The sequence below is a fragment of the Euleptes europaea genome, chromosome 5 (assembly GCF_029931775.1).
Source record: "Euleptes europaea isolate rEulEur1 chromosome 5, rEulEur1.hap1, whole genome shotgun sequence".
Lineage (NCBI taxonomy): Eukaryota > Metazoa > Chordata > Lepidosauria > Squamata > Sphaerodactylidae > Euleptes > Euleptes europaea.
In genome coordinates, this window is record NC_079316.1 from 45,441,319 (window position 1) to 45,461,487 (window position 20,169).

General features: G+C 42.5%; 1 protein-coding gene across 1 annotated transcript in view; it reads left to right on the forward strand.

The window, feature by feature from the left end:
- The first annotated feature begins 1,755 nt into the window (after positions 1–1,755).
- The window catches only part of CEP63 (centrosomal protein 63), a 36,341-nt gene continuing 17,927 nt past the window's right edge, over positions 1,756–20,169 (forward strand). The window contains exons 1-5 of the mRNA XM_056850028.1: positions 1,756–1,820; positions 8,040–8,217; positions 10,152–10,247; positions 13,700–13,828; positions 19,337–19,450. Coding sequence (XP_056706006.1) covers positions 1,777–1,820; positions 8,040–8,217; positions 10,152–10,247; positions 13,700–13,828; positions 19,337–19,450 — 561 coding nt within the window. The 5' untranslated portion in view covers positions 1,756–1,776. The remainder of the gene's footprint in view (positions 1,821–8,039; positions 8,218–10,151; positions 10,248–13,699; positions 13,829–19,336; positions 19,451–20,169) is intronic.

Here is a 20,169-nt window from a genome sequence, read left to right on the forward strand (position 1 = left end):
TTTTAAAAGAACAAGAATTTCAACCTGATGTTTTATGCTGCTGTTTTTCCCTGACTTATCAGAAATGAAAATCTTAGTAGATACTGTACAGGGAAAAATATATTTCTTTGGCTAATCTAAGTTTGAAAATGCTAGAAGGCAGCTTTCAGATCTTCTGTATCTTGGTTAGTGTTCAAGAAGTTAATGTTCAGATTTGAAAATTAATGAGAGAGTGCAATTTAGTCCAGGATAGATTTGTATTCTCAGATTTTAGCCATTGAGTGAGTTGAGCAATCCATGTGTAGGCCTGGTTTCAGGTAGACTTGATTTGCCCAGTTCCTCATTTACGGTGGGGCAAGGGTTATATCAGTTAGGTGTCCATACTTGTAGTCCTTTATGTGGAGAAACTGATCAAATGTTACTTTATATTGTGGGGAACGGTGTGCCTTGTCCCTTTAACATAGATGCCAATGCTCAACTGGATGAGTGTCTAATCCTGTGATTCCCAAACTTTTCAGGCCACTGTCCCCTTGGTTCCACAAACTCAACCCCAGCGCCCCCTACCCTACCCTACCCTACCCTATAAAAAGCATTATTCAAAATAGAGATAATAACTACCGGTATCTCACTAAAGAAGATAATAACAATAAAATTTCAAAACAATAACAATTGTGCATCTATTCAAAATGAAATTAAAACTTCTTAGTTGAAATTTATTCAACAAAGCTGATGAACTTGATCCAGTGGTACCAGCTCTTCAAAGTCTGGAAAAAAATTCTGATAGTTTCCACCAAATTTTCCAGCAAGGTGCAATAGCGTGATCTATTGTAAATTAGTGAACAACACAGGTGAAGGGGCCCACCTCTAGTGCCCCCCTGCTGCCCTCTTGCCTCTTAGTGCCCTCCTAGGTAATCTCACCGCCCCCCAGGGGGTGGTACTGGCCACTTTGGGAACCACTGGTCTAAACTGACCCTAGATTTGTCAGTTCTAACTAATGGTGGTGCACTGTCTGTGCTACCCAAGATCTGTCAGCCTGTGTGCACACAGCAAAAATTTTCCTACCCAACTACAGTTATGATTCTGCAAAAAGATATTTCATTAATATGGGTGCTTTAAATTTAACAATACTTTTAAAATGCAGTGTATGTTTATTCATTGGTTTTTGTCCAAATTATTAATCAGGCTATTAAGACACACACAGGAAACATAAGCACACATCAGAATCTCTTGCATTAACTAGATTTCCCCAAAAAATGTTCCAAAAATGGGTTTGAAGATTATCCACAGTAGTTCTGTCTTTGAAGGTTAGCACATCTGTGTTTGGATGGGCCCTCTATGTTCTGCCGGAGAAAGGGCAGGGCAAAAATGCGAAATAAATGAAACAGACTGCATGCAACCTGTTCTATGTATTTAAGCCCTTGCTACTGGTAATCTAAAATGATTAGAGGAGATCATATCACTGTATATTCTGTCTTCTTGGTCAGAAAACATAAGCACACTGAAGTAAAATGCTAGTAAAATCTGGCATTGTGAGTGGTAACTCTGGCTTATTTCCTTGAGTTTTATTTATTACCTGTCCAACATATGGCCTGTAAATTTATTGAGGTGACAACTATTTCCTTCATTCTTACTGTAAATTGTGTAATTCTTCACCTTTTCTTTCCCTTTCCCAATTGTCAGACACACATCACATGTTTTGCAGTCACCTGGAGAGGGATTGGACATGGTGATGAATTGCTGCAAGATAACCTTTGCTTTGTTTGATTTCTCAGCTGCCCAAAAGGATGTGATGTCAAAATGGAGGCTTTGCTAGAACGAATGCAAAGGCAAGGACAAGGCAGGTATGTGTATACTGCTTCTTGTTTTGTACATGGACTTCATGCACCAGCTGCTTTTTGTTCTTTGTTCTTCTCACTACACAGAAGGCAATCTTGCCTCCTGAAGTAGGGGGAGGGGAAGGGGAAGAGGCTGAATGGTACAGCATGTGTTTGGTATGCAAAAGGTCCCAGATTCAATCATTAGCATCTCTAGCTAAAATGATTAGATAGTAGGTGATGTGAAAGACATCCACCTGAGACTGCCAGTCTGAATAGACAGTACTGACCTTGATGGACCAGTGGTCTTTTTTCATATAAAGCAGCTTCATATGTGCATGTCTGTGTAATAGTGCAATGTGCTGCTTCCACATTTATTGTCCCTACAGCATTTTTTAAGTTAGCATTATGCACCCACTCTGATGGACATTGCCAGTCAGATGGAAAAATAAGGGCTGCAGTTTTAGGAGTGTTCATGGGAAGCTACTTTTGCTTACATAAATACAGTATGGTCTGCAACATAAAAAACGCCACTCTTTGTTAACCAACTTTGTTGCATTTGAGATGAAAGAGTACATCTACAGCATTGCATTATATTTCTACAATGTCTGAAAATGATGGCCAAGTTCTCAGTATTGGTGATCTCAGAACATGAATATGAATTATATAATCATACTTACGGGAAGGGTGAGCTGTTCAGTAGAGCATTGATTCTGCACTTGAGACACCTCATCTGCCCTGCTAGATAAGCTGATTGAGGTTATGGGTGTTTCATAGCATGGCTGGGATATGCCTCTGCGTATACTCAGGAGAATTGCCGTCAATTAAGGTTGACAAAACTTGGCTAAACAGGTTTGATTAAATATAAGAATGTAAGAAGCTGACTTCTTATATCTTAAAGAAAAAATGCCCTTTCTGAGCATATGGCTTTCTTTCAGGTCATCTGGCACAATAGAGTGAACTTTCAAACTGTGAAGTTGGGTTCTTTAAGAAGTATTTTCCACCGATAGAAGAGCTGTGAAGTAGCAAAAGTGTGTGGAGTCTCTGGGGAAAATGAGGAATTTCAATCTCTTAACCTATTGATTTCCATTTCTTTTCAGTGTCTTGTATTTGACAGGCAAATTAAAAGGGTAAAAATCAGCGAGAACTTCTCTCCTGGGCTCCATCTTGAAATTCTTAGTATTGTCTCTGGTCTACCAACTTACTGAATCCCAAAGAAGTTAGCTGAGCAAGTTTGACTGATTACTGTAAAAGAATGAAATCCCAGAATCTCTAAGGAGCGGATCCTTGATAGTAGATTGCAAATGTCTTTTGTCTCATTACTGTGTTGTCATCCCTACTGCTGTACTTAAGGACTTGTCAGCATCTATAGCATAAACCCCTGTTTGCAGTGCTAATAACTGGGCTTTACATTGTCTCTGGTGGATGGAAGTGGACATAAAAACTCTTTGTTAGAGAGCAAAGCTTAAATTTGAACATAACCTGCTCTGTTGTATGTGAAATATCAAGATTCCAGATAGTATTTATAGTTGTGTTCATGATCTTAGATTCTAATTAAGCTAATAATATCTTTATTTCTTTAAGCAAGCTTGTTTTCCTATGATGAGTGTCAAGTCCCTGGGGCCAGGGGCCACTTCATCGTTCTCCAGCCTGTCCAATAAAGGCAGACACCGGGGGAGGGAGGGAAACAATTATGGTTCTGGCTTGCTGGCAATAACAGAGTTCTGGGTTCAAATGCCAGATTACAGCCTGGAGTTCCACCTATCCCTTACTGATTCCCTCAGGATTCTGATTAATTTCCCAGGCCTTGGTAATTTCCTAGGTGTTTTTTTTTTTTTAAAAAACTGTAGCCTCTATCCACCACACCCTTATAGAGATGTGTTGGTGGAGCTACTGTGAGGCAACAGCCATGCATAAATGGCCATGTACAGCTCTTAAATCCAAGATGCATTTCTGCACCTAGAAGAGTACCTAGTCTTCACGAGGTGAGCATGCTGGGCTTTCATTGCTTCTCAACAGTTGCATGCCATCTGTTGTCCTTTTGGCAGGACGTGGTCAGCCTTCTCACCTTTCCTTCAAACCATTGTGACACATTTACCCCACAGACTGGGTAAAAAGGAGCTTATTGCCCTACCTGGCAGTGGGGAGAAAAAAGATCAGAAGGAGGTGGGGCAGAAACTGCACCAAAGCCTCAGAGGAAAACTGAAAGTTTCATTGAGAACGTAGTTCTCTCTAACCAGATAGCAAAAATTAAGGTACCTGTGCTGAGATAGCATAGGGTGCACCAACTTGCAGTTTTCTCTCAAGTATTGGGTACATTTGTAATTTTGCTTGTACGAAACTAAGGCATTTATAACTTTTAAATTCCATACATATGTCGAATATTGCAGTTTTATACACTAAATAAGTTATAAATGATTATGCATTTTATGTTTGTAAAGCAGTAAAATTAGTTCAGGTTTGATATAACACTAAGTATTGCACATATTTTAATTTCCCCACCAATTTTTGTTTTTTCCTGTGGCATGGGGGGTAGTTTTTTTCTGTGGCATCAAAATTTCTGAAATTTTTTCATCTCTACACCCTTACCACAGGGTTAGGCTTTGAGGTAGGTAGGCCCTAAGTGTGCAGTCTGCTGCTCTGCTGGCATAGAATGCCACTTTCCTGGTCCAGGGGAGGGTGTTTAGTCCTTTCTGACCTCCAAAGCCCCAGGCTTTGCCAGCTCTCAGTCTTCCTGCCATTCTCTGCTGCTTGTCTATTCCCTCCATTCCTCCTACTCTGACCTTTTATTCCCCTTTCTTCTGCCACGCTTGCTTCCTGGCTGTCTTGGGCTATGCTTGAGTAAGCCTATACTCCTAAGGAGGTCTAGGCAGCATTAACATCCAAGGAGGCTAATCCTGGCAGTCTTTTGCCATGATTATTATTATTTATTAAATTTCTACCCTGCTCTAGGCCGGGCTTAGAATGGCTCACATCCATCAAAATATACATATCATCTATAAAATCAAGTGCATTCAATAAAACTAGCATAAAATTTAAATCTTCAACTGCCGCTTTGTGCCAGTTTCACATACTGGTCCATAAGGAGCCTGGGGATGGCAATTAGGAACCCCCCCCTTAAATTCAGTCGATGAAACAGAAACAAAAAGGGGGGGAGGGAGGCCAGCTTTGATAACATACTGTTGCTGCTCTCAACCATAAGCCTGGTGGAACATCTCACAGGCCCTGTGGAATTGTAACAAATCCCGCAGGGCCCTAGTCTCACTAGAGAGAGAGTTCCACCAGGCCGGGGCCAGGGCAGAGAAAGCCCTGGCCCTAGAGGACAGCCAGATACTTGTTGGGCCAGGGACCCCCAATAAGTTGTTATTTGAAGGGCGTAATGCTCTCTTGGGGGCATGCCAGGAAAGACGGTCCCATTGAGATGATGGTCCCAGAGCGCCTTGGGGCTCAGCCCTGCTTTCCTGTCCTCCTGGTAACAAGAGTGCAGCCTCTCTTAGGGCTGTTCCTGGATTTCCCTGCTGCATGCCCCAACCCAGGATACTGTGGGAAGTGACAGTGGAATATTCAAAAGTATGCAACTTAGGTTTTTAAGTCCTACCTAAGTCAGCAGAAGACCTTTTGTCGACTGTGACAGTGTTTGATTTAGGCCAGTATTATATGTAGAATTATACTGGCTTGGGGTGTTCATTTAGATGTAAAATCCTGTATGTGCATTAGTGACCCAGGGCTGTTCCTGCGTATCATTGGATATTGTGCTATACAGTGGGGGGGGAAAGTATTTGATCCCCTGCTGAATTTGCCCGTTTGCCCTCTGACAAAGAAATGGCCAGTTTATAATTTTAATGGTAGGTTTATTGTAGCTGTGAGAGACAGAATAACAACAGGAAAACCCCCAGAAACCCAGAAGACAAAAGTCAGAGATTAATGTGCATTATAGTGAGTGAAATAAGTATTTGATCCCTTTGCAAAAGATGACTTGGTACTTGGTGGCAAAACCCTTGTTGGCAATTACAGAGGTCAGACAGTTTCTTGTAGGTGGCCACCAGGTTTGCACACATCTCAGGAGGTATTTTGTCCCACTCCTCTTTGCAGATCCTCTCCAAGTCAGTAAGATTTTGAGGCTGATGTGTAGCTACTCGAACCTTCAGCTTCCTCCACAGTTTTTCGATGTATTAAGGTCTGGAGACTGGCTAGGCCACTCCAGGACCTTAATGTGCTTCTTCTTGAGCCACTCCTTTGTTGCCTTGGCCGTGTGTTTTGGGTCATTGTCATGCTGGAATACTCATCCTCGACCCATTTTCAATGCCCTGGCTGAGGGAAGGAGGTGCTCACCCAAGATTTGACGAAACGTGGTCCCGTCCATCGTCCCTTCGATGCGGTGAAGGTGTCCTGTCCCCTTAGCAGAATAACACCCCCAAAGCATAATATGTCCCCCTCCATGTTTGACGGTGGGGATGGTGTTCTTGGGGTCGTAGGCAGCATTTATCCTCCTCCAAACACGGTGAGTTGAGTTGATGCCAAAGAGCTCGATTTTGGTCTCATCTGACCACAACACTTTTACCCAGTTCTCCTCTGGGTCATTCAGATGTGCATTGGCAAACGGCAGACGGGCCTGTACATGTGCTGTCTTGAGCAAGGGGACCTTGCGGGCTCTGCAAGATCTCAGTCCTTCACAGCGTAGTGTGTTACCAACTGTTTTCATGGTGACTATGGTCCCAGCTGCCCTGAGATCATTGACAAGTTCCCCCCGTGTAGTTCTGTGCTGCTTCATCACCGTTCTCATGATCATTGCAACTCCACGAGATGAGATCTTGCATGGAGCCCCATACCGAGGGAGGTTGACAGTTAGGGTTAAGGTTGTCACCTTCTCACCAAGCTGCTTGGCAATAGTCTTGTAGCCCAGTCCAGCCTTGTGCAGGTCTACAATCTTGTCCCTGACATCCTTGGACATCTCTTTGGTCTTGGTCATGGTGGCTAGTTTGGAATCTGATGGATTGATTGCTTCTGTCGACAGCAGAACCCTAACCCTAACCTGACTGGTTGATAGGGGATCAAATACTTATTTCACTCATTATAATGCACATCAATCTCTGACTTTTGTCTTCTGGGTTTCTGGGATTTTTCCTGTTGTTATTCTGTCTCTCACAGCTACAATAAACCTACCATTAAAATTATGGACTGGCCATTTCTTTGTCAGAGGGCAAACGGGCAAATTTAGCAGGGGATCAAATACTTCCCCCCCCCCACTGTTGTTAGACTGGATTGGTTTGTCCACATTGGTTTGTCCACACAGTCATAAATGATTACTGCAGTGCAAAATTAATACAATATCTAATGATGTGTGGGTGTATTCCTGGATGGAAACAAAAATTATGATGGGCCACTGAGGACTTGCTAGTAGGGGCTGTGCACTCTGCCCTGATACTCGTCATCCCAAAATTATTGCACTTCTCTTTTATGATTGGGAAGGGAGAGACAAGAAATATAGTTTTATTCTAAAGTTTAGTATGTGTTTTGCTTCCCCAGAGCAGGGGTCTTATAAAAGGATGCTGAAAGTCTCATAAGCCTGCATGGGCTACCTTTCTTGCTTTTGACAAGTGAACTCCCCCTCCTGTGCATCTTTGTTTTAATGTTATTATATTTTTAGAAATTTAAACAGGTTTTCTTTAACTGTGGAGAGGCTTGCATCATGATCCAATGTATTGTGCAGCTCACTGGAATTTTGCTTCCCTAACACCGCTGAAGTTTAAGGGATCACCAAATCTTCTAATCAAAGTCTGTCAAATTTTGATAAAGCCTTCTAGCTCATTATATATGTCTGTGACATAAGAACATAAGAAAGGCCCTGCTGGATCAGACCAAGGCCCATCAAGTCCATTAGTCTGTTCACACAGTGGCCAACCAGGTGCCTCTAGGAAGCCACTAACAAGAAGAGTGCAGCAGCACCATCCTGCCTGTGTTCCACCTGCCTGTGACCCTAGCTTCTGATCAAGTTCCCTCTGTTCTGATCTTGTGTGTTGTGGACAATCTATACACCCAAATTATACCACACCACCGATTACATACTGTCTTTGAATGACCTTATAGCTTTTGATTGACAAAAATGTATCTCTTGCCATTGAAATCCTGGGAATTACAGGGAGTAATCATGGTATGTATGACAAAGGCAAAGAAAGCTTTGCGTACTTGGTATCTCTATACTGATTTCTGCTGTATGGTCATAACAAGCTATTGTCTTGTCGACAGTGGCTTCCTGACTTCATGTGAGGCTGAACTACAGGAGCTGATGAAGCAGATAGACATTATGGTGGCTCATAAGAGAACTGAATGGGAAAGCCAAATACAGGCACTTGAGTCCTGCTTGGGCGTCCGAGAGCAGGAGCTGTCCTCTCTTCAGAATGTGTTGGATGCAAAGCACAAAGAGGTATTTTCTGTGGCTGTATTTTTCTTCACTTGTTTCAACTATATTTTCCTTTCTAAAATGACACTATAGTAATTAACCATGTATACAATTGTATCCTAAACTGCTATATCAGCATTTGACAATTGCTGAATCAAACTTCCTTGTTTGAATGGAGAATTTCTAAATAAGGACACTTATTTAAATAAAGTCCAATATGTCCTCTAGTAGTTTTTGCAAATTATATGTAAATAATATAGTTAAAAATGGAATGCTGCCTCTCCAGAACCTGCTCAATGCAGCTTGCAACTAAACAATAAAACAATTCCAACAAGTAAATAAAAACAAGCCAATATAAACAGGGTAATGGAAACAAAAAAATAGCAATCTAAAATTATATTGATAAAATGGTCTTCTGGCTTGGAGCAGATCATAAAACAGCTGTAAAAGATTGATCCCCTTAGATCAGGGGTGTCAAACTCAATTGTTACGAGGGCAAGATAAATGTCACTTGGTCAGGCTGGGCCATGCCTCGCCAGCCCAGATCAAGAGTAGGAAGTAGCTGCCTCGTGGGCCAGGTAAGAGCTCTCAAGGGGCTGGATCTGGCCTGTGGGCCTTATGTTTGACACCCCTGCCTTCAATAAATGCTTGGGAAAAGAGAAGTGTTTTGTTCTGCTGCCGAAGGGGAATTAAAAGTAGATGTCAGGTAAGCCTCCCAACCTAATGTCATGGGAGGCATTCCAAGTATGAGTCACCACCACTGAAAAAGGCCTGTCTTTGGTTGCCACCTGTCTCACCTGGGCAGGTGGGAGCACAATGAGCAGGGCTTGAGATGATGGTCTTAATAGGTGAGCTGGATAATATGAGATGAGGCTGTCCTTCAAATACCCCTGCCCTGAAGCCATTTAGGTCCTGAAAGGTAAGAACCAGTACGTGAAGTTGTGCCAGGAAACAGTTGGGCAGCTAGTATTGATGTTTCAACTGAGATATGATAAAGTACCTGTATCTAGCCCTGACAATAACCTGACTGCCACGCTCTGGACTAGTTGAAGCTTCCAAACAATCTTCAAAGGCAGCCCCATGTAGACTGTGTTACAGTAATTTAACCTGGTTTTGATTAGAGCATGGGTTACCATGGCCACATCATAAAAGATGCTGTGTGCCACAGAGGAGACCTGAGCCTCTTACCATAGGTGAGGATCCAGCTGTACCCTAAACTATGAACCTGCTCCCACTTCTTCTCTCCCCCCTCGGCAATTCCCTGTGGACTTCCAGTGTGTGTTCGCCAAACAGGTAGCAGTGGCTTTGTGGTGATGTTTTATATAAATAGTATTTTATATAAAATCCCCATAGTTGGACTGGGCAATTACATTTTTTGGTTCTAACAAAGAATTTTGACCCTGGTGACATTAGCTAATCTCTGAGAATTAATTTTGTTTTCCTGTCCCCTTTTGACCAAGGTACCTGCTGTTTTTTAAAATGTAAGGAAAGCCTCAAAACACATTCTGCAACTGTGGGGCTGTATCCCTCTCAGCTAATCAACCCAATGAGTATTTCAGCAATTCTTTTTCTTTATTGAGCTGAAGGCAAAGGATCATTGTGGGAAAATCCTACCACATTTTTATTTCACTCTTCTTCCAAGAAGCTCAGGGCAGCATACATTTCACTTTATCCTCACAACAACCATATGAGGTAGGTTAGACTGAGAATGTGTGATTGATCCAAGGTTACTCAGCAGTCTTCATGGTGCAATGGGGATTTGAACCTAAGTCTCTGTAGGCTTAAAATTTGGGTTAACTTTTAGGGAAAATAATGTGGGGATGTTCCTGTTTTATATAGGCCAGACATTATGACCTTTTCATCTTCAGCATCTGTGTCTCTATGATTTTTTCATTACCTAGTAAGTTTTCCAGACTTTTTTCACCTTTGTACTAATATGATCTGATCCCCTGTTTTAGATTCAGAGATTGTGCCTAAAAGTGGAAGAGATGGAACAGCTCAATCAAGCTATTACTATGGAGTATGAACAACATTTAAAGAAAGTTCAGGAGGAGGTGAGTCTCAAAAATATAACTTTATTTTGTGATATTGAGTCCTTCATGGGCTATCATGCAATTATTTAACATTTCATGTCTATAAAACGTCTTTTTAGGACAACATGCACTAATGGCAGTACTAAAACAATAACTTGGTAGAGACAAAATAACACACATTTGCAACATTCATAAGTTTTTCCTAAAACTCTTTAACTTTCCCCAAAGGTAATATAGAACTTCATTTTGTTATATAAATCCATTTGCATGTTTAAGAATAGCTATTATTTTTATTTACAGTGGGCAGCTAACATTGCCACTAGCATCTGATGTAGTTAATAGCCTACAGAAGCTCAAGCTCTGTGAGTAAGAAAAAAAAGTCATCAGGTGCAACTGAATGTTCCTGCTATTTTCTATAAATAAATGTATTTTCTATATGTGAATCATTTTTAGAGAGTTACAAATGTTTTGAGGTCATTGTATGGCAACAGATACAGGGAAATGTAAAATACCATTCCTTTACCACCTAAGCAATGTTGAGACTGAAGCCATCTTGGTGAGGGGCATGGGGATATATTTTTGCCAAAAGGCTACATTGAAGTATTTCATAAAAAATGATTCTGAGACAAAAGTTCTTCTAAACTTGAAGCTGAGCATCAAACTTACCTAACTTGGTGTGTGCAGTGGGAAGATTAGAGACTATGGGCAGCCTTCAGTTCTCCAAAGATGAATAACTTTAGGTATTTCTGATGCAGGAAATCAAAAGTGAATAGTTCTTTCCACTTAGGTTGGGTATTTGTTTCTCTGAAGAGGATATGTGCTCCCGGATTTGTTCCTTCTTCTACTACGTTAATGGAACAGAGGCAAAGGACTTCACTGCATAGAACGCTTGGTTGGTTCAGCTTAGATTTGAAATGTTAAATATCCAATTCAGATATAAAAGACAAATTGTTCCTGTATTAGGAATTCATGAAAAAGAAGTGTTCTCTAAACACTTTAATAATTTGCTTTCGGCCAAGCTACATATGGATCAGAAGATCCATGATTAGATCTCCCAGTATTTCTGTTTTCACTTAAAAACAGCCATGGGGAGCTCTGAATTGAATACAGAAAGCAATACTGTACCAAGGCTGTTAACCCTTTCTCAACTGGATCCCCTCTGGCATAACGAGAAGCAGCCTAGTGAGATAAGCATCTGTGCAAGTTTAGCAGCAGGGCAAGGAAACCAGGCGCTAGGTCCTTATTCAGTACAGGAGAAGCACAGGGCATAGAACGTAGGGCACATTGCTTTTCATGTCCAGGGTAAACACACCAAAAATAAATAAAATACCAGTTATGAAGGTAGAAAGCCAGCAGGGGTCAAGGGGCTATCCAGCAGGCTGCATGGAGTGCCAGATGTATTACTATCTGCTTGCTGGACAAAAGCCATGGCTGTGTGCTCAGTGCAAGAGGAGGCGGAGGAGGACGTGGGAGGGGGAGAGACGGACGGGGAGAGAGAGAGAGAGAGACATGGGTGGGGCAGAAGGAGCTGCCATTGTTGTTGTCGGGCCCGGGCAGTCTCCTGGCAGGGAGTTGACCCGGGCACTGAAAACGCACCAGCGAACTCCCGGAAGTGTCGTGCACTCCCCATTAAAAGTCGCAATAAGCCAGGACCTGGATAACCCAGAAATGTAGCGATAGGAGGTGGGTTGAGCACGTGCGTGGGAGAAGGATGTGCGTTTCAACTTCTTGGATTCGCCACATTCCTGAGAGAACAGAGGCAAAACAGCCATGTGTAATCTACCACTATTTCCTATAAGAATTTGGGTGCTGAGATTTTCTGCAGCTGGTGTGACAGAATTTCATGTTCAGCCTTCACTTTTTGTCCTCTTCTCTCCTCACTTGTCAATTGCTTGGGGTTAAATGCCCTAAGAGAATCCTATGCATTAACCTTTTGTCTCTGGAGAATTGGTTCGAGTCCTGCTTACTCTAGGCCATAGATAAAATTAGTGTTGTGGTCTTGCCTTCGCAAGCAGAAGATATCTATCCACATTTTTTAGAAGTCACTTCATTCCAACATAAGTAATTGCGTTTGTTTCAGGAGGGGTCCCTGTGGGGATAGTAAGGATGCTGTCAAGCATGGCTGAGGTGCAGCGGCAGATAATTGCAAAGACTGACGGTTGGAATGGCAGCATTTCAAGGCTGAAGAACGTCAGCAATTGAACAAACATTGTAGCAGAGAGTGCTCTCCTAGTAATGGCACTAGGAAGAGCTACTTGCAGTGCATTTCTGAGCAAGCTTACACCCTTCTAAGTCTGCTGACTTCAATGGATGCAGAATAACTCTGTTTAGGATTGCATTGCTTGGGTTTTCCTGCTTTAGTATGATTCCCTTTAAGAGTATGATAGTATTTGGAATATCCAGTTTAGAGTAGTTACACTAGTATTTATAACAAGATTTGATTGCAGGTAAAATGTGTATATCATGGATTTGTCTTCCTCTCCTGCATCCCCCTCAAAGCCCAGAAAGAATGTGACCCTTGATGGGTGCTGGATCCGAGTCCCCCAACCTCACAGTAAAAATAAATGCAAATTGAATGCTAGAGATTATTAAGAAAGGAGCTGAAAATGAAAAAGGTCAATACTGTAATTACTTTTCGTAAGTCTGTGGTAGAGGTGCATTTGAAATGCGATGTGCTGTTCTGGCCATCCTGTCTCAGAAAGGACCTAGAGGATGAGAAAAGGTGCACAAAAGAGGGCCTGAACTGGCTAAAGCCCTTGGGAACTTTTTAGTTAAGAAAAAAATAGTAACATAACAGAGCCTTATGAAAGTATGCATGATATGGAGGAGAGGGATAGAGAATGTTTCCTTCCCCTCTTTCTTATAACAGTAGAACTTGAGGTCACACAAAGAAATTTATGGCAGCAGATTCAGGTTGGAGAAAAGAAGCATAACTTTGCACAATATATAGTTAATGTTTGAAATCTATTGCCACAGTATGTGTCAGTGGTTGCAAAAGGGAAGTTGACAAATCAATGGAGGAAGGGTCTCTTAAGGGTAATTAGGGTAAGTAGATCTTCCACGTTCTGAAGCAGTATTTTTTTTTATGGAGAGGTAGTTAATCTGTATTGTTATGCAAATAATTTCTATAGTAATAGTTACAAGTCCCGTAAGATCATTTGTGAAATGACAGCTCCTGAATGCAACTAAACAGGTTATATGGAAATAAATGTTTCTGCTGTTGCTGACTAGAGGTTTTGTCCCCACCTGTAGTCAACCAATTTTATGTAACTGGTCAAGGAAATTTGCATCAATTATGGCGTGAACACTTCTGTGTGCTATTCACTTGCAAGCTTTTGATATTTGGATTATTTAAAATATTTCTATCCTGCCTTCTCCTCAGACTCAGTTCTGGGTTTTGGTTCTCAGTAAACTAATATCACTCTACTTCAGAACTACTTCGTAATCTCCAAAATTCCCTGTTTTCCTTGCAGCTCCTCAGGCTGAAAAGAAGTTATGAGAAACTGCAGAAGAAACAGCTGAAAGAAGCTAGACAAACTACCAGATGTCATGGGGAGGACTTTGAGAAGTCTGAAGTAAACATTCTGACCAAGAAATTAGAGGTGGGAGAATAAAATGTAACTATGAGCTGTATTGTGTAAACTTAACTAACTGTTTGGCAGTATTGAGAAATCTGTGCATTTAGGAATCTAAAACATTTTATCAGTACTAATGGTAGCCTAGTTTCAAAAGCTTCCTTTACAGTTTGCTAAAGCAGCTGCTAGACAGCAAGTCTCCATTTCAGTATTTTTTTTTAAATTAAGTGCTTCCTGAACAAAGTTGTGGAGCAACCCATTCCTAAGGCCCAGGATACCAGCACATACACGAGCAGTAGCTAGTTGGTATCCTATGCTCAATTGGAAGAGAAAATAAATGGCAAAAAGATCCATCCTCAAAGAGCTGACAGCATAGCAACAGCAGTGGAGTCCATAGTGAGGCCACCAACACCAAGCAACTACGGAGCATCATGCTGAGAATATCCCCACGTGAGCCATATATGGAAGGAACCAACCAATGAATGGTAGCATGTCTCTGTGATGTCATCCTGACCCACCCATCCGCAGAACGAGTGAAAGAAAAAGGCAACACAGCACATTCCACTGTATGGAGAACTGTGATATGCAAGTTAGAATCCTATGCCTACCTGGGAGCTCCACTGTGGAGTGTGGTGAAAGAATTCCTTGAAGAGCAGCATTTTGCAATGCAAGGAGGGTGCAGACATTAGTAGAAGCGAAAAAGAAAACACAGCTGCACTGGCACAAGCTTAGCATGCCTGAGGGAGGTCCCTGGTTCAAACCCAGCATGGGGCTAGTTACAGTACATCCATGGAAGGAGTCCCGGGCACAGCTGAGGCTTTGTACCATCAGATCCAGTCACCAGAGATGGATTGTTCAAACTGATTGGCAGCCTTAGACTCCAGTAAATTTGATCAGCACACTCCTATCTAGTGTTGCTCTGATGGATTCATGTAATTAATTGCCACTGCCTGCTGCTGTTCATCTCAGTAACTCCTGTTCTCCATCTCCCCTACTGTCGTGTAGCTTGCATGGTTTTTCACACACTGACACTGATCAGGGGGATTGTGAACATAGAGGAACTTGCCCCTCCCCTTGTTACTGTACAACTGTGTAGATACTGGAGGACCTCCACATCTCCCTCCCAGCATGAGCCCCGTGTTGAAGAACCCAGCCTATCAAACTGTATTAGAATGATAGCAGCAAAATAATCCAAACATTTATTGAATAGCACAGTAATAAGTGTTCTGAAAGCAAGTCAAGTGAATGGGGTTGCCAGTGTCCTAGGTCTGCTGAGACTCCTGAGCCTTTGCATGGGCAGACTGCATCATTACAGATAAGTCATATCACTGCATGTCTGTGAGGGGCCGCTGTGCTAGTCAAACATCTGTCTGTTAAGCATCTGGTAAAGGAGCAGGTGCCAAGCTCAAACAATAAATAGAGTGGCAACCCCTCGGCCGAGTTGCTAGATGCACACTGGCCACTGCAGCTGTTGGCCCTGTTGTAGACTTAGCAAATTGTTGGTACTGCACTGTCCATCTTAGCCTCTTCCTCTGCTGGAGTGCTGCTTGCAAAGAATCAAAAGAAATACAAGGGCAGTGAAGAGTATTAAGTAATGTACAGCAGTAGCGACAGACAGCATATGATTAGTCTACATATTGTGTGACCTATGGATTTGAGATAGGTGTATCACCTATATTGTACCTCTCCATTTCTCCATTGGTGAGTATAAAAGACACCTGTTGGGGAGACAGTGTAGTTGTTGGAGCAATACTTATCCATCCCTTGTTGAGGAAGAAATGGTTGGTGAGACAATATGCAGAAGGTCCATGTTGGGACAGGGGACACTTGGAGACACTCACAGCTGTCAGTGTTCAAAACGGGATCACCTTCCTTGCTTACCTCCATGGGTGAATTGTCCTTGCTTCCCTGGATGGAAGAGTGTAGGATGCTGGTTGTGTTTGTACCCTGAGGTGAATGACCTATAAAAGTTTTGAGGGGGCAAATATTAGCAATATGTTCTTCCTATGATGGTTATCAGCCTTGACTGTTCAGTGGTTAGAAAGGCATTTTTGCACAAAGTTCCCACATGTGCTTGGCATAAGGTCACAGCAGTATAGACCCATGGCCCATCATGTGAGACATGGGTATCCTAGCAGAGATTATGAAGTGCTTACATGTACTGTGATCAGCTACAGTCTTATTATCTAGAGCTGCAGCTTGACTATATATATATGTGCTGGAGGAAGGGGTCATTCCTACTGAATTAAACAAACGTGCATATAGTTATGCCAGCAGGGGCTGTAAAACAGAGCTATTCCACCAGGCCTATAACTGAGGGCAGCCGCAAGTTGGCCATCATTTCTGGCCTCCCCAGCTCTCCCCCCACAACGATCATCGGTGGGGGTTCATCTCCTTGTCCGGCCCACAGTGGCTACTGTGTTCTTACTTTAATGCCATCTTGTTTTATAGTTGTTATAATTGTTGGATTTTAATTGCTGTTTTACGATTTTATGTGTTTTTAAAGGTTGTTACCTGCCCTGAGCCCAGTTGGACTGGGAATGAGGGCAAGCTATAATTATGAAAAATAAATAACTAAAATAAATAAAAATAAATAATGTATATTTGTGTATCTTGCCTGATGGGAGCGAAGGCGGTATGGCATAGCCCAATCTCAGAAGCTAAGAAGGGTCAGTACTTGGAAGAGAGACCACCAATGAAGACTCTGCAGAGGAAGGCAATGGCAAAGCACCTCTGAGAGCCAGCATGGTGTAGCGGTTAAGAACAGTGGTTTAGAGCGGTGGACTCTGATCTGGAGAACCGGGTTTGATTCCCCGCTCCTCCACATCAGTGGTGGATGCTAATCTGGTGAACTGGATTTGTTTCTCCACTCCTCCACATGAAGCCTGCTGGGTGACCTTGGGCTAGTCACATTCTCTCAGCCTCACTTACCTCACAGGGTGTCTGTTGTGGGGAGGGGAAGGGAAGGTGATTGTAAGCCGGTTTGATTCTTCCTTAAGTGGTAGAGAAAGTCGGCATATAAAAACCAACTCTCCTTCTCGCTTACCTTGGAAGCCCCTTCCTGGAGTCCCCATGAGTTGGCTGCAACTTGACGGCACTTTACATGCACACATCCTGCCTGATAGTTCCTATGTGAAAGCAGTTTTACAGAAGTAGTCTGGGATGCTATTCTGATTTCAAGATACTTGAAATTCAAAAAAACCACTTCCTAGGCAGTTTGTGATTAATGGAACCCTTGTTGTAAGGCAAGGTAGACTACACATGTTTTTTTTTCTCTACACTGACATTAGTAAAAGTGATTGGTGCTTTTGATCGCTTATTTTTATCTTGTCAAGACTCATTTTGAAAGGCTTGTTAAAATAAGGTATAGATTGTTTATGAACGCTGCTTAAAAGTGTGTTAATTTTGTTGGTAATTAACTGGCTTTATTAATGAACTTCTTCTTCCAGAATATATAACAAGTTCCAAACAGCTTTTAAAACATTTGCCAAATAACCAGTGTATTAATGCACCATTTAGAAGCGTGAGAGAGAGAAAAGAAAAAAAACTGGTAAAAGTGTCAGCAGGAGAATTTGCATAGAGCATCCTGCACTAAGGGTATCACTGTGTTAAAGCACTTGTTCTAATTTCATTAGCATTTCATCACTTGTGCTGTTACTGAGCTTTGTTTCCGGTCAACACTTGCAGCATAGGATCCAGTGGTTTTAAAACACTGAATTTGCACAAAACCCTATCTCCCTACTCATAAGAATAACTTTGTACGAAAAAGGTATGAGAAGGTAGGCTCTGGTAATGAAGGAGGAGAGATAGGAAAATGACTGGGTGTGGGTTATTGTGATTCATCTTCGTTCTTCTGTGCAGTCCCACATTGGGGACTGCGCTCGTGCAGGCCTGCCTCGGGATGTGTGCCTGCACAGAAGACCCTCGATGAACATCAGTTACAGGTAAGTGCAACTTTGTTTTCCTTATGTGTACGTGCAGCGCAGTAGTAAATGGGGTGGTAGAATGCTGAGATCATGAAGTGGACTGCATGACTTCAGATTTCAGGAGAGGGATGATATTTTTAAAGTTTACCTACACCAGTAATACCCTGTAAATAGAACACTAGCACAACATGCAAAATGTAAGGCTAGACCCTCTCTTGCTGATATCAGTATATCTATATCCAAAGTGCACATAGAGGATATGATTGATAGATCTTCTAAATGAAGTGAGGGACAGACCAAGGGGACTTCTCTGCAGGCCCAAAGGCAGTCCCAGGGGTGCAGAAAAACCTGAAATCTAAAATAATAAAAATAAAATTAGGGGGATTAAAAGTCCTTAAAATAACAAAAACAAAAAAACAAAAAACCCAACCCTTTAGCTTTAAGAAAAGAATGCCCACAGAACTCTCAGTGGCTGTTGGGTGTTGCAAGGAAACCACGACAATATTGCGAAGTCTTTCTCTAACGCAAAGCGATGGGGGGAAGGGGAAGCAGGAATGACCTGGGTGTCTGAAACAACTCTGGAAAAGCCCCTCCCCTCCACTGACATGCCGTCTGATGGAGGAGGATTTGCCAAGGACAGGCCCAGCGGCGACTACTGGAAACTCACTATCCCCACAACTCTGCCTGGCCCAGCAGTGGCAGCCAGCACATAACTCAGCCCAGTCTGTCCCGGCACACTGCTGGCCACCATGCAGCTGGGTCAGATTTTCCTGGGGAGAGGTTGTCAGGGATAAGGAAGGAGAGAAAGCTGAGGAGATGGGGGCAGGTAAAAGTAGCTTGGCTGTTTGGTGGGAAGGAAAGAAGGAAGCAGGTTGGGCCCAGTGCTTTAGGCCACTGTGCCCCAGGTGTGGTCTGGCTATGGAGACCACCACACACTTTGACCAGACTTTTCCCAGGGAGAGGCTGTCAGGGGTAGGGAAGGAGGAAAAGCTGAAGACGAGGGAAGGTAATTGTAGGTTGGCTTGAAGTTGGCAAGAAAAAAGGAAGCAGGAAAAGAGGAAAGGCTACAGTGGATACCTGGGAAGGCAAAGAGGAAATAGTGGCAGTGAGGGAAGCAGGGGATAATGAGATGCCCCCTTCAAGTCCGTGTGGGTTCCCCATTTGTGCTATTTTATTAGCAAGGAGTTGCCTTTCTACCATGACAAATTCAGATGTGTTTCTTTGGTAATATCACTAGTGTGTGTGGCTTCTTGATCCATTATTATTGCTTGATATTCTACTCTGTGCTCTCAAGCTATGTGTGTTCTACGTAGCAGCCTCTTTAGAAAATGGAACTTTAATTTCTTGGCAGCAAATCTATCAGGGCAGTCCTGAGTCTGTTAAGTGTTCAGCATCCATACAAGCAACAATTGACATCAGGATTTTAACCCTGGGGGGTGGGAACCAATATAAAAAGCACAGTGGTTCTTCTGAATGTTTGCATCAAATGGCTGGCTAAATGGGATTCCTGCTGTGGGTAAAAGTATGTAAGTTTACAAAGAAAGGGAGAGGACAAGAAAATAACATATACCACCCCTACATGGACAGTAAATTGCAATTGTTTTTACAGGAGTTCCGCCAAAAATCTCTAGATTGGGAGAAACAGCGTTTGCACTACCAGCAGCATGTGGCTTCCCTGGAAACACAGAGGAAGGCTTTGGCTGAGCAGTCCGAGCTCATTCAGGTAGAGTTAATGGATGATGAGTTGTTTGCCTTGGAAGGCAGGAGAAAGGATTTATGGCAATCCCCTGAGCCTCAGCCCAGTTCAGGTTACCATTGAAAGGACCTTGACTCTCGTAATGGAATAACCCTGTCTTGTCCAATATGTACTCATTGCTGGGAAATCATATGAAATCTGTTCAGTGGTTGGAAGGCAAATGCTCCCCTCTTGTCAAGTGGTAACAGGGGAGAGGCCATCAAAAGACTTTGCAGGGGGGCAATTACATAGAGTGAAATTTTTAAAATACTTATTTTGTTCAAAGCTGCATGTCTTCAGATACCATACTACAAAGTGTGCATGAGAAGTTTAAATAATATGTCCTTCTTTATTTTTTTAAGTGCATTTCCTTCAAAATGTTCCTGTGGCAAGATAACCAAAGGGGTGTAAATTCTTTGTTCTGCTGTTTGTGTCTCATGAAATAAGACCACAAAGCCTCTGCTGTTTCTGAAAAATTAATCTGTTTATTGAGGTTAGTTCTGCCGTAGCTTAGTTTAGTTTAACCGACCAGGTGCCAGCTGTGAAGAAGCTTGCTCTGACACAATCACAGCAGACACTGATAAGAAGCTCTTGCTGGGAGCTTTGCACTTAATGGACTCCAGAGTTGCTATTGAATCGAGGTTCTGCCTGGCAGAAGATGGCAGTGATGGAATTGAAGTTGACACTGATGGTAGCTTTGTGCTGGC